Genomic DNA, 15,590 nt, shown 5'->3' on the forward strand with positions numbered 1-15,590 from the left:
TAGAATTATCATGGATAATAAATGGCAGATGACATGTGTAGAAAGTGATTGGGCATCCCCTACCTACAATACATACGCAGTCATCTACAAATTATGCGGTCCTACAAAAATAAGATAAATTGACAATATAAAATATCACAAGATATAAAAGATTCTTTATAATAATTTGAGGATTTTCTTATTAAAATGAGATAGACTAGGTAAAGACATTAAAGTTGAGTACCCTGGGTAGATCAAATGAATTTGAATAACTCAAAATAGTCAAAAAAAGATTTGCTGCCTTAACTTCAGATTGCCCTTGATGCCCTAAAGCTTATTTCCAATGGGGTCCATGAGTCACCAGTTGAGATGGACAGAAGATGAACATAAAAATAATTTAGCAGTTTACTATCAAATGAAATTAAAATATCACATTATTTTGGAAATCTCACAGTATAGCAGAATAGTGGCATTTGGCATATAATAATAGTACACTAGATAAAACAAAACTTAATAAGTAATAAAAATACTGGCAAACTCCACTCCTACTGCCCCCATGAGATGTTGTTTTATGAGAGATTTGAATTCATTTTTAGTAGCTGATAAAAAGTAGAGTTTTCATTTCCTTTAATAATATGGATTGTAACATTATATATACTAGTGTTAGAGGTTTTAAAAAATGCAAAGCCAGACCAGGGTTTTAACCCGGGACCTTCGAATACTAGTGGGATGCTCTTCCAATTCAGCTACCTGGTTGCAGATGAAACCCGATCCAGTTCCGCTACACTCTTCCTTCCCTTTTTAGTTTTCGACCCCGAAGACCTAATAACTCACAACCCAGGTTTGGGTATCCCCTTGTCAAGTATTCACCTCACTTGAAACAAATGTAAGAGGGGTGGGAAAATGCACTACCAGACCGAGGTTCGAGTCTGGGAGCTCCAAACTTTAAATAAAGCTGGATGCTCTACCAATTGAGCTTGCTGGTTCCTGATGATCGACCCGGTCCAGTTCTGCTACACTAGATTGAGTGTTGTGTTTGGTAGGATGACTTGTTTATTAAAATAATCTGGGCTTCTTCCATGAAAGATGTTAAAAACATGGTTAAGTCTCAGTTGTTTAACCTTACCGTATCTGGGCCCCTTCTCTTAGCAGACCCAGTCTTTGAAATTCATTGAAGTTTACATTTGCTGAGGAAAATTTAGGTTAAATCTTATATCTTTATCTTTTATCAATCTGCAGGGCTCAAAGCGGCGACTATTTTAGTGGCTATGGCGCCTTAAATTCACCATTGGCGACCAGTTATTGACCTATAATGCGCCTGCATGGCCACTAAAAAATTGTGAAAATTTGTGATGCAGAGGTATGTATGATAAGCATACATTCACAACATAATTATTAATAATTAACAATGTTTATTACCAGTCCCGCCCCTTTTCAGCTTAACATCCACATATATATATGGATCATTTATATGAAAGATGTGCATGAAATAAGCAAAAAGCACTGATTTTGTTAATGAATTGTGTTTTTTATCAATTATACTCTTAATTGTAAAAACGGACTTTCGGTCTTACACCGGTGTTTCATTTTTAAAATATTCAGTAACGTTCGGTTCGAACGAAGTGTTTTGGTGCAAACCAATGATGATAAACCAGTTGAAAAGGTCGATATTGAATGGCAATTACAATATTGATTGAACTATAATTATTTGTCCTTACGCAAACCGGGTGAGGTCAGGTCATCGCGAGTTCTCTCAAAATTTCCCTGGGTTTGAGAAATAGTCTCTCAAACGTGGAAGTTCTCTCCCGGACTCGATCAATTCTGTATGGAACTCTAACGCCGTAAGCATAAAATTCTCCCTCAATAATTTATGTGCAATCGAGTCCCATGATGATTCAGACGGCTCCATTGGCACTATGTCATTCTCTGTGTCATCTAACTGCTCTTCTATGATTATTTCTGGATCCACATCGCAATCGAAGGGATTGGTGTTTGTGTTGTCCGCCATTTTGTGGTCACGTGATACAAATCGCAAACAAATTATATATCTGTATACCGATGTACAAAAATTATTCCGATATAAAAGCGATATAAAATGATATATTCGAAGATTTTGATTATCATAATTATTAAATTTTAACGATAATTTACGAATACATATATTCTAAATAAAGTAACGGAAGTAGTGATCACATGATCCAGTGGCGCGAAATAGAAGTATCAACAATGGCGCAGCCTAGAGTCACGGAGTTCTTTTCAGCACGGAAACGTACAGCTGAATCACAGCCATCAAAACGCAGGAAAGTTGTGATTTTGTCGTCAAGTTTGGAAACGTTACCCGTTCATAATGAGAACGTTAGATCGACAAGGGACATCGTCTAGGAACAAGACTGTGGTGGATCCCATTCCTGACCAATTTACTTTCAATGCGAAGGCAGAGCCACTGGCCCAGAAATCAATAGAAAAATCAAAATCCGAGAAGAAATCGAGGACTAAATCGGTAAGAAGTGTACGCAAGGCAAGCACAAAATCATCTGACTTCAATCAAAGTAGTATTAAAGATGCATTTGAAAAGGCTAACAGAACCAGCAGTCCTACTGAAGATGTCGGCACTTCTGAAGAAGTGACTTCGGCTTGGGACGAACACGATGGGGTACCTTTGACTCCGTCTAAACGACCAAAGAATGGCGACGACTCGTCTGACTCCGATCAGACGGAGGCAACTAAGAAGCGCACAAGGAGGGGTAAAAGTAAATCTACTATTGCGGAAATCGAATCAGTCGTAACTCCATCAAAATCTGAAATGTACGAACCTACAAGAAAACCGAGACAGGCCAAAAAGAAGCTTCATCTTCGTCCAGTAATCGATTCGTCTAGCGAAGAAGGGAATTCGGAGACAGAGGTACAAATGGCGTTCACTTGAAGAAAATATGTATTTTTCACTTAAGAATGATCCAGACTAGTGAAGTCTTGTACCTAAAGAAATGCGATCAATTTATTCTGTATGTACTATAGACTATCAGGGGTTGACACTAACTTAATCGCCTTGACAGACCGCTGGGCTGCCAGGTTTCGAAATGAGGCAGCCCAGGCTGCCAATGTTGAAACCCCTCCTAGGGGATTTGGGGGAACGTCCCTAAAATGCAGTTCCCTGCTGTCTAGTTCATTCTGAGCATAAAAATATTAGATCTTACACCAACAGGTTTTATATAAACAGTTTTGAAAATAAAATTATTGAAGTAAACGACAATTTTAGCTGGACATTATACATTTGGCTGAAAATGTTGGCAGCCCACAGGGCTGCTGGTCTGGACATTCTAGCAGCCCGGCCAGATTTCAGGCCGCCCAGGGCTGCCGGGCTACTGTTAGTGTCGATCCCTGACTATACTGACCAGTGCTCGAACACTTTGTTTATTTTTGCTTCTCCTTTCCTAAATTGTACTTTCCGTCCGTTCTTTCCACATGATTATTATGGGGTGTAACAGCACTTTCTTTCCTCCGGTAGCGATAGCTCTCTATCAAGGGCGATAATCCAAATTTGAGCAGACGACAATGGTCATCATATAGTGTACAATCAAATATCAAACAAACATCGTTTCGGGAAAGGTTAGCATTCATGGAAAAATCTGTATTTTGAAAGAATTATAGCAAAATACATAATTTAAAAGAAAAGTAAAGATTCAATTGTAGATCTGACACAGTTTTGAAAAAAAATATCAAAATGACGGACAAAGACGGATTCTGGGTTAGGTGTGACAGCAGGTACCACTACGATTGTCTACCGTCACCTGTCCAAACAGAGGTTGACCTTAGCTTGATTGTCGACGAGTACCTCTGCTCACTCTAGGCGTAAAAATCCTTTAGCAAAAGTTGCTAAAATACCTTTTTTCTCTTTAGCAAATAAGAAATGGTTTTAGCAAGACAATGTTATTGCTTAGAATTTAATAACTAAATATAGCACACGGATATTTGTTTGATATATATATATTAATACAATGTGTTAAACTATGTTATTAGTAAAGGCAGGCATTAAAAGTGTTCATTATTTAAGAATTTATAAATTACAAAATACTGCCAAATATCATGTTTTACCTCAGCGTAAACAAAAAATATTCAACCAACTAAAAAAGCATTGTATCATACCAAAACAGTTGTGTTTTATAGCTGCTATTATTTTCATATTGAAAAAGGACACACTTGAGATTACACTGAAATAATGTTATTTTCAACTTTATTTTCAAACCAAAACTTGTGTTTTAATCTTATCGTTCCCGGAACTTTTTTTTTGTTTTTAATTTTCTTTTTGCGAAAATTGAATCGACTGTTTCTATTCATTTAGATCATATTGGTGATAATTATAAGTAATTGGATTTGGAGAATATCTGCTGCATAACCTATTCACAGCATTTCCAAACAGATGCATTTCCAAATAGATGCTTCATACATAAATTAATCACCCTGAACAAATAATTTTGCAACCCTGTCACAATGTGGAGTTTACCGTGAATTGTACCTTATGTAATATGTTCGTGATACAAGACATTGAATGATACATACTTGTTAAATACTAAATAATAGTGTACATACAATTAATGAAAGTTGAAATAACATTGAACAGACAATTGTCATTTTGTTTTTAGAGCAACGTAAGCTTGCGGCACAGGCAGAACATTCGTCTGCCATAGGGTCACAGCTGCCATGTTTTTGCCCAAGTTATCTAAACGCTTTACAAAGCATTGCCCTTCAAACAAACGCTCAAATGATTCAGATTTATTTAAGTACTTCCGATTCCGTAACAAACATGACATGTGCTAATCATGTAGTTCGATCATAGGATAAGTTAGATGCAATGACATCGTAATTAGTGAAAACGTAAGTGGCTGAATTAAAGATTTAAGACAGGGGGATATTTATGCAGTCTATAGTATGTCTTGGGTTAAAAACAATTTCGCAAAAGTTGCGAAAATACTTAATTACATTTTCGCAATTAGTGATTACATTTCGCGAAATGCGCAAAATGCGATCGATAGCGTGAGCACAGAGTACCAATGGCTGTGTACCAGATGTAGACAAGAGGAATAAGTTTTGACATTTCTAGCAAAATATAATAGGTATGGACATTTTTACTCGTTAATGCTACTATGATCTGAATCGGAAGACATGCGCACTGGTCCAAAATGTCAACTTCCGCTGTGTTCCGACTAGTTCCGATCTATTTTTATCTCACGGGATGTTTGATAATCTGAACAATATTTTTTTTAAGAAAGGATGTATGTACATTACAATATAACCGACTTTACCACAAAAAAACTGAAAACAAAAGTTTTATAGGGGTGTTCGAGCACTGGTCTGTACTTGCGTTAACACCCGCCATTGCACAGGTTTCATGTGACCTGCTGCCAAAAATAAACCAATGTGCAAAAGTCATGGTGATAGGCTTGAAATTACTAACGGTAAGTCTGTCCTGTATAATCACAACTAAACTTTAACTTTTCAATAGGTATTGAAAATAAAACAACAAAAAACTATGTTTTGTGTTCGAGCACTGGTCGGATGAGTCTACATCTTAATGTTGTTTCAAAGCAACAGTTTTGAAATTTCAGAAATTCAAACATACTTAAATGAAAAAAAAAGTTGTGCTTTATACAATTCAGCTGTACATTACATATATATAAACCAGGCTTTTTTGGCCATTACATGATAAATTTGATAGATGATATATTGGAAAGTATACTTAAATTAACCCTTGTTATAAATTTTCTTTTTAACAGGTTTCATCAGAAGAACCTTCCCAGCTGTCACTGCCACCAAAGACACCTCCAGCTATCTCTCCTATACCAGAGACTCCCGAGATTGTCCGCCAGCAACTGAAGAAGGGCCCAGCGAAACCAACATCAAAGAAAGTAAAGGCTGCTATGGCTCTCGTTAAGAAATTACAAGAAGGCACAGTCACCAAGGGACAAACTGTTTCCAAGACTACCTACAAAAATGATGTAAGACAATAAATAGTCTGTACTGTAACTGAAGACAAATTTAATAGTGTGGGCCTTTGTTGACACTGCAGTGATAATTTAGATGCAAACCTTGAGTCCTATAATCATAGAATTTGGATGGAACTCTCAGAATTTCTGGAAATACTCAAATTTAACATTGTGAAGGTCGCTTTTAGCAATAAAGTTGAAAAGGACTCGTGAAAGTAAATCGCAGATTAATCACTGACAGTGAGTGACTATGTACTTAATAATTGGCAAGACGAAACCTAGAAGTAGGCGGAGTCATAATGGTGCAGTAACTAACTACAGTCGTCGGGATACTGGCTATAGTCAGTGGGCGAAACCTAGAATAGGTGGAGTCGTGCAGGAAGTGCACCAGTAGCTAATTTAGTGAATGATTATTTTCAATAACATTTGTTTCTTGGGGATCAGGACTTTTTGTCTCGTTTTTGGAAGAAAATTAGCAAATTCAGGAGTAAGGTTCAAGTCTGGATAGTTTGACTCAAAAAAGGAAATAATTTATCAGCCAAGAATTGTGATGCTATTGCTTTTAATGTAATATTTACTTTGTATCATTTCAACATTGAAGTTCCTGGTAACTTTTTATAGGAGTCGGTATTTCACTTCTGATATCCATAGACTGCTGCAGTGCTTCAGATTGACGCACAACTTTGGTTTAACATTGGCTCACCGGCGCAATGCAAAAATATATCATTAAAATGACAGTAGAATGACATAATTGTCATTAAAAAAAAAGAGAGAAGTATCAGCAAGTAGATTCTTTGAGTTTAAGAATTATAGTCTGTTGTCGACTTGTCGGATATGTAAACGTAAACTGGAATGGCTATTTGCATTATCATAGATTTGTTTTGGCTTGTAGCCAATTGACCTGATTGTCACAATGTGGGTCAGTCGGTTTGGTGTTTAAATGATCAAGTACGAAAAGTGTTAGAAAACAGTACGCGACCAAATAGAAAACTTTGTCTTACCAATATTAGAGTATGTGAATCAAAGTCCGGAGTATCTGTGTCACATATATTTTGCTTTTGGATCCGAAATGGAGTCCTTGCAGCTGTCACCCGATGTTTAAAGTTTGATTTTAACAAAGTTCAGAAAGTAGACATTTTAGTTATGAGAAAACCCTATGAATCTCACTTTAGTTAAATCAGTTTGTCGCCCAAAATTATATAGTGAAGAATACAGTCATAAAAAAATGCTGGCCCATGGTTTGTGCGTTGGTAAAATGATAAAATGGCCCATACTTTCTGGTCTAGATGGTCCTAATGACCCATGTCAAAGCCAAGTCATCTGAAGATCTGCTGTTGTATTTCTGAACAAAATTTGTTTATTTTTCAGTTAAAAGAAACCATGACATCAGAAAACATCAAACAGAAATTGTCAAAAGTTGGGGGTCTAGAAGATTTGAAGGCACGTTTAGCAGACATGAAAAAGACTAAAGCCAGTCTGAAGAAGGATGTTCCAAAGCTTCAGAAGTTTGACAAAGTAGATGTTGAAGTGCCAGTTGTCACTGAGGAAAAGTATGTGTCCTGTAGTTAATACGTCAGTCTTGTGATCATTTATTGCAATAGTTTATTTTATAGATCTTGATACGTTTAAATTTTTGCCAACTAAACTATTAACTATTGCAATAAGTCTAATCCGTATTTAATGGAGAAAGAAAAACATTAAATCAGCTTCACAAAAAGTGGGGTCAAAATAGTGTTGTCCTGATGATCGTTTATAATCAACCTATTACCGACCACGAATTAGGAGATGTCAACATCAATGATTGTTTTCAAAACCGGAAGTATTAAGTTCTTCTTTCATTTTCACTAAGAGAACAGGAGGTCTATGTCATTTTACTCCCAACTCCAATTTCTTACCAATCATACTATCTAAACATATTTAATAGCAAAAATATAGAGAAGTATTCATCAATAAGAATGATTACGTTGAAATGGTATGATATGAAATAAAGATATAAAACTATGCAGCGTGACACCTTAGATCTAACCAATAAGTTAGCTTGCTCTTAAGTTTCAAATTCTTTGCATTCTATTGTCAACACAGAACAAAGAAAGCTCCTGCATATGAGAGATTTCATGCTTTAGCTACACCAGCGCCTCCTACTCTGACATTCCCATACAAGTACCGACTGCTGAGTGATATGTTCCGCAGCATGGACACCGTAGTGAGCATGCTTCATAATCGCACAGAGGCCTGTACATTCTCCAAACTTAAAGCTGCTGTACAGTCCATGACAAAAAGGTGAGGAAAGTTCATATTTTGATATGTTGGAAATGCAAAATTTACCAAATTGAGTGATAAGTATGTACTTGTTTTGGTACAGAAATCTTCCACTTAGTGAACATACTTTTATTGTTATTCAAAGAAGGGGGAGAGCTTTATGTTGTCACTCCTGTGTTAGCATTGGTTTCTGGTGCAAGTGTTGAAAGGCATTAAAACATTACTTTATAACTTGGGTACTATTTGACATTAGGTCCCTGTGGAGTTGGACTATCACATTTGGGAGTTGAACTGAAAGATATTGGAGGGGAAACATGTGCCTATGTATGTGTTGGGGATATGTATATTCCAGTTCCTTTCTCTCCCACTAAATTATTATTTTGAAAAATTCTTGCATAATGTCAAATTGCATTTGAATATATCCCTGTTGTCTATGTCTACATGTTTTACAATTGTGCCTTAACTTTATTGTTTTATCTCGTATGCGATTTATTCTGTCAAGTACACAATATAAGTCTTATTTATCCAATTTACAAGACAAGCTACGCTGTTCTACAACAGCTCTTGTAATGACAATATTGTTGATTTAATGAGTTTTGAAATAATGGTGCCATTTATTTATTACTCACAGAAATTTTGAGGAGAGACATGTAGGTCAGGTTAAGACGGTGTATCCCACAGCCTATACATTTCGTCAGCAGAAGGGGATCCCCGACTTCACTAGCAGTAAACCTGCCGGCTGGCAGCTTACCGTAGAGGCTAATATTAATGAAGGTAAGTCTTACTATGTATTGATTCAGTTACCATAGACTAGCATGTCACTGTCCAGGTTATACACCAACTCTCAATTCTTTACTCCATACTCTTGTTTTCTGGTATACCGGATACATCTTCTAACACATTACAGGTAGCCTTTCTATTGCTTTTAATGCAGGTTTAGTGAAATACCTGTCTGTCAGACAAATTATCTTCAATATTTTCCTTTAACTTACAGATGACGATGTAAAGCAGAAGAGAGTGAACTTCTCGGCAAAGGACTTGCTTAACAGACGCTGCGTCTTCCAGAACAAGATGCTCTCCATAGTAAAACGGCATCACAAGGTTTGTTACATTCTTTCATACATTTTTATCTCACCGGTTACAAGTAACTGAGAGCTAATGCTGTCAGGTTGGCGTCCCACCCCAAAAATAAAGTTTTTGGGATCAGTTTTTGGAAAGCTTCTAAGTCCAAAAGTATACACCTCACACCCTTTTAATTTGGTTTATACATTCATTAGAGGTCTAGGAGTAATGTTATGGCAAAATCATGCAGAAAAAATTTGAGATTTTTTCGCATTTTACCATTTTGTGAACTTAACTTTTTTAGCACCAAAATCCACTTTAAAGATTTTTGGGGTAAGTTTTGGAAAGCTTGTAAGTCCACGCCCTTCTTATTTGGTTTATACATCCATTAGAGGTCTAGGAGCGATATTATGTGACGTACAATTTCAAAATGACATGCCTATACATACATAAAAAATGAATGCAAAGTGTGATTGCTGCCACCGGTGAGCTTTCGCAATCATTGATTGTACTTGTTAGGTCACCTGAGATAAAGTCTCAAGTGACCTATTCTAATCGCATTTTGTCCGTCGTTGTCCGTCCGTAAACAATTTACATTTTCGACTTCTCCAAAACTGCTTAACCAAATTTAATGAAATTTATCAGAAAGCTTCTATGGCTGAAGGTCAACCAAAATTGTGAATCATATGGTCCCCACCCCCCAGGGCCCTGGGGGGTGGGGCTAAAAAGGGTCAAATTGAGTGAAATTTCAAAAAATCTTCTTCTCCACTCTCAGATATAGTAGAATCAAATACTCTTCATAGATGGAAGGGTCTTAAGGTGCTTTACCAAAATTGTGAATTTCATGACCCTGTGGTCTCACGTTTGCCCCTTTGGAGGGGGTAAACTTTACTATATATTATATAGGGAAATCACATTTTTGACTATTATTTGTTGGATTTGTATTGGAATTCATTCTAACCTGGTTAACATTATCAGCATGGGATAACAGTTTGATGGTATGCACATGTTGGCCCTGACTGACCCCTTGGATTGATGGGTGGGGCCAAAAAAGGGTCAATTAGATTAACTGAAATATTTCAAATCTCAGGTGACCGTTAAGGCCCATGGGCCTCTTGTTACTGATGTAAGAAAAGTTAATTTACAAATAGAAGTTATTATAAAACATTTTAAACAGAAAAAATATTTACATGCATATCTTGGAACACTAGTACACACACACACAGTTAGATATGGTTTTCTTTACTCTATATACTCTATTTATAAATAGTACAAGTTTTAAATCATTTGAAGTATATAAGGCCTTTGAAGTTTCCCTACTCCATGTTATTTATGAATAATATTCGATGTATATAAAAAATGATCATTATTTGATTTGTAGGAGTTCCTGGCCAAGTTGGACAAGCCCCTCTCCATCCCTGATGATATGATAACAAGATGGCACCCCAAGTTTTCTGTGGATGAGGTTCCTGATATAGAGGTTTCCGAGCTTCCCAAACCTGTCGTCACCCATAAGTACACCACTGCAAAGGATGTCCTGGAGGCGCGGCGCGGACAACTCCCAGTTAAGGTTGGTACAGTGTTACACAATGGTATATTATTGGGATACCTGGACATACAGGCCAGAGACAACACTCTCCGGTATCAAATCTATGCCAAATAAATCTTCCTCTTAATTATGATATTGTCAGTGTGTGTCTAAGAGTAGAAGCACTTATTCCCATGCATCAGTTGCAGTTTAAGGGGAGGGGATTGGAGCGTCATACCTGTTCACACTGTACCCGATAAAATAAATAAATCGGCTAACATGGTAGACATAATATCTTAAGCCATTCAAATGAACAAAATAATTATATTATAACTTGAAATGTGCATTAATGCCATGGTACACACATTTCAAATTGAAAGACATAATTTCAATATTAAGGCAGAAAGTTGCTTGAGAACTATCGAAGTGTAAACTTTCTGTGTCATGTCAGATTGCTTGAATTCAACCGTTTACCCTTCGATAGTTCTCAAGCAATATTTGGTATTTATCCTGATGTAGAGTTTTCACTCCTTCACTTCGTTGAGGTAGGCATGGGGAAAAACATGTTCAAAAGCTTCATGTAACACTGTTGTTATTTGTTGTAAGTTGTCAACATGTGTATCCAAAGTCCAACCAACATTATGAATGCAAGATGATTTTGATATGGACACCTGGGCATAATGGTGAAAACAGGTAATATTTTGGATTGTTTTCTAATGGTTTGTTGATGTTTCTTGTTTTTTAATTTGAATAGGTAGAAAAGGCGCTGGAGAATGTAGCACTGACATCTAAAGAGTCTGTAAAACAGGAAGATGTGAAAGCAGAGGCTACGAGTGTGGCTGACACCGGCTCTACATCCAATTCCCAGTACAAGGGTATACCTCAGTCACTCCTGGACAAGGTAATTCACACCACTAATGCTTATTGATATATTTAAATGTGTCTCGGTCTTAATGATTTAAAAGGCGGCACACAAAACTGGTGAATCCGAAGCTGAGGGTATTAATTACTTAGAGGTCACAAATTTCTCCAAAGCTGCAGTTGGTATTGAGGAACTGGTTAAATTAAAAGTTGCAATTGATCAGTGTCTAAGCAGGCCTGAAGCTGTTGTATCCAAATTTTTGGACCAGAAGTGTAGACTAATAGGGCATTTGTCTGACAGAGAAATACAGAAATCTTTCATATTTCTTTACTTATTTTTTTTTTCAGATCCGTGCAAAGGAGAACAAAAAGTTAACACTTGCAATGACAAGAAACCCTGCAGAAGATAAACGTATGGAGATGTTACAGAAGTTACCAGACCTGATGAGGATGCTGAGGTCTCATTTTGTCACAGAAAAAAAGTCTGCTCTTCTGTTGGAAAACGTCATTCAGAAACTTGGAGACAGTAGTCGTAATTTTATACCATATGGTAATTAATAATTTTAATATACTCTGGAAGGTACACCTCGCCTCCTTGAAAAGAAATTTTCATAGAAAGGCGATTTTTGTCATTCTGTTAGATGAGTTACCAGAATTTAACAGTAGAGTGTTGACTGTATGCATTGATATCAAGGATATTATTGAAAGTATTATTCTTTTTAGTAGGATTTCAATAAAGCATAGACATGAGGATGCTGTTGTCTGCATTCACATCCATGTTAGTTCAGTTTCTCGAAGAATAAGTTCTATAGCAACAGAATTTTATCTAGCATAGCTAAATCATTATGTTTAAAATTGAAATCATGATAAACTTACAGAACCATTAAATAAAACCTTTTGATTTACAGCTTCAATGGAAGGTCATGTGAAGTTGATGATCGAAGTCTTACCGAAGTGGCTTACCCTCGTAGAGATAAAGAAAGGAAAATATGTCAAGATGGATAAAAATTTAGATCTGCAAGTCTTGGTTGAAGAAGTGAACAAACTTTTAAAGAATAAGGGCTAGTTACATTTCGATGTAGTATGGAGAGAATGTTTGCTGTGTAGATCCGGAGTGGTAGGTTTGGGAGTACGGAGAAAATGTTTCGAGTGTTAGGACCAGTTGGATTGGTAGTATGGAGAGGAATGCAGAAGCGCAGTGAAGGTTGTAGAATGTTATACTTGTTTTTATTTTGCGTCAATGTCATTTTGCCTTGTTAAATTGTTATATCAAAACATGTTCTATTGTCATTTTATAGTATCTTGCCCGTTAAATAGAAGCTGTTATTTATATTTCGTCAGGAAACAAAACTATTCTATTGTTCTCATCCAAATTTACTATCCAAAGGTGGTGCATTCTTTTACAGATGTTCAGTGAGGTTTCTATTAGAACATTTTTGTTTAGATTAATGCAAAAAAATATGAACAATCTCTGTAATATACTTCATCTGAATATGAGTATTGTAGAACTTGAAAAATGATTCAGATTTTTCAGTTACAAGTTTGATTTTTGACTACTTGGTTGATTTTTCATAACATTCAGATCGTGTCCCGAGTGTCACATCCTTAAGATTGTACAAACTGTGGTTCTGTAAACTTTTCTTAACACTTTTCAAAGGTTGAAAATTGTGGACAATGTAGTGAAGCCTGAGTTTACCAACACATTGTGGGACTAGATCTATGTGTCGGATACAGTGAAACCGGACTTTACCAACACAGTATGGGATAGTGTCAATGTGTCGGGTACAGTGAAACCGGACTTTACCCACACTGTGGGATAGTGTCAATGTGTTAGGTACAGTGAAACCGGACTTTACCCACACTGTATGGGACCGAGTCAGTGTGTCAGGGTACAGTGAAACCTGACTTTACTGACACTGTATGGGACCGAGTCAGTGTGTCGGGTACAGTGAAACCTGACTTTACTGACACTGTATGGGACCGAGTCAGTGTGTCGGGTACAGTGAAACCTGACTTTACCCACACACTGTGGGATAGTGTCAATGTGTTGAATATGACAGTGTCTCTGTAAAGCCTGTGTGGGCAATGATAGTGGAGCATGTTGCTGTCAGATAGATATGGTCAGACGAAACATGTTGTTGAAGTGGATCGGTAAAAGTCGGGTTTCACTGATATCGATTTGTCAGTATCATGAATTCTTGAAAATAAGGTTAAAATGACCAATGTACAAGTTTGTGTAAAAATATTATGTAGGCATGTGTGCATGTAAGTTTATTTACATTAAAATTTTTAATTACGATTTTTTGATAGAATATAATGTTAAAGTAAGGTTTCATATTGACACAATTGTTTCTTGTAGTTTTGGGTTTGTTGAGATGTTTCATATTTCTCATGACAGGTAGTAAATTTGAAGCAATATCATTTCTTTTTGTGTCTAGCAGGTATTACAATGTAGTCTATATTTTGCTTTTAACTTGCATGATAAGATTGTCTTGCATCTAATTTATCACTTATGGGTGCAAACAAATATTGCTTAAGGAATGCAAAATTTTCTTTAAAAAGTAAAAAAGTCAAACTGATATAGATATTGTCCTCTGGTTCATGTGGTTTTCCTGGCAACAAAAAACTTTCCCCAGAGTTACAAAAGTTCTCATCGATACTAGAAGGTTCCACAGGTCCATTGTTCAAACTTTATAGTCAAAGTTACTCTTGTTGTAGGGAACTCGCAGTACATTGGATTTACTGTACTTGGTAATTTTTCAATTTTTATGTCATAATGTGCCAATCTTTACTAGTTTGCATGGTAATAATCTGTTTTATGTAAAAAAATTGAAATTTTGGATATTATTTGATTTTAGAGGCTATATTACAAGATTCCATAAGTTTAAACTTCTTTTTATTGATTTGGGTGACACTATTGGGTAGGGTTTTTTTCATTCTTTCTTGTTACATTTTTGATTTTAAGATGTTTTTTTACACAGCCTATTTAATGTCATTCTACCATATTTGGATTCTTGGAGGGCAGTGAACAAACCCATATAATCATCTGCATTATTTTTCCGTTCTTTGTCAGTTAATTATTTGTATATTCTAATCATTATTAAATTGTGTGTAATATTTATATATATGATACGAGTTTTCTTTTGTTGTCCAACACTTCGAAATGTACCAGAATAAGCAATGGCTTTTTCATACATCATTACCATTTTTACTCTCCAATCTTTAAAGTTCAGTATTCAAATTTTAGGAGGGTTTATTTAATGCGAACCACTTTTTGCTTACTATTTTTAAATAGATGGTTCTGCAAAAATTAAGCAGAGTGCTCATTATATTTGCTGATAATATGGTAAATAATATTCTTTGAAATTTATTAGCTCACCTGGTCCGAAGGACCAAGGTGAGCTTATGCCATACCGTAGAGTCCGTCAACAATTGACTTCTTCTGAGGGGCGGGGCCAAGAGGGGTCAATTTGGCTAAATTGATATAGTATTGCTCATATTTGACTCTGAGCATCCCTTTGGGGTCGGGATTCAAAATTGTACAAATGGTGGGGCCTACCGCCCTAGGGGCGGGGCCAAAAGGGGTCAATTTGGCTAAATTGATATAAACAACTTCTATGAAACTAAGCTATGAATATCTCTCATATTTGCCTGGTAGCACCCCTCTGGGGTAGGGATTCAAAATTGTACAAATGACAGGGCTGACCCCCGGGGAGCTAAGAGGCGGGGCTAAAAGGGGTCATTTTGGCAGAATTGATATAAACGACTTTTTCTCTGAAACTAAGCAATGGATATCTCTAATATTTGACTGGTAGCATCCCCTTGGGTTAAGGATTCAAAATTGTACTATTGACGGGGCCGACCCCCTGGGGACTGAGGGGCAGGGCCAAAAGGGGTCAATTTGGTTAAATTGATATAAA

The 15,590-nt window shown here is 36.4% G+C and overlaps 2 protein-coding genes across 2 annotated transcripts in view; one reads left to right on the plus strand and one right to left on the minus strand.

The window, feature by feature from the left end:
- LOC117338520 (RAB11-binding protein RELCH-like) overlaps positions 1 to 1,987 on the minus strand; it is a 238,637-nt gene extending 236,650 nt beyond the window's left edge. Inside the window, 2 exon segments of the mRNA XM_033899876.1 lie at positions 1,698 to 1,743; positions 1,745 to 1,987. Coding sequence (XP_033755767.1) covers positions 1,698 to 1,743; positions 1,745 to 1,987 — 289 coding nt within the window.
- A 203-nt stretch (positions 1,988 to 2,190) lies between these two features.
- On the plus strand, positions 2,191 to 14,797 carry LOC117338650 (DNA replication factor Cdt1-like). The gene is made up of 10 exons (XM_033900010.1): positions 2,191 to 2,881; positions 5,751 to 5,972; positions 7,329 to 7,510; positions 8,043 to 8,240; positions 8,851 to 8,993; positions 9,214 to 9,320; positions 10,663 to 10,851; positions 11,564 to 11,710; positions 12,019 to 12,220; positions 12,579 to 14,797. Exons 1-10 carry the CDS (start codon positions 2,327 to 2,329, stop codon positions 12,734 to 12,736), a joined length of 2,103 nt encoding a protein of 700 aa, XP_033755901.1. The 5' UTR covers positions 2,191 to 2,326; the 3' UTR covers positions 12,737 to 14,797.
- The last annotated feature ends 793 nt before the right edge of the window (positions 14,798 to 15,590 follow it).

Source organism: Pecten maximus, chromosome 11 (assembly GCF_902652985.1).
Source record: "Pecten maximus chromosome 11, xPecMax1.1, whole genome shotgun sequence".
Lineage (NCBI taxonomy): Eukaryota > Metazoa > Mollusca > Bivalvia > Pectinida > Pectinidae > Pecten > Pecten maximus.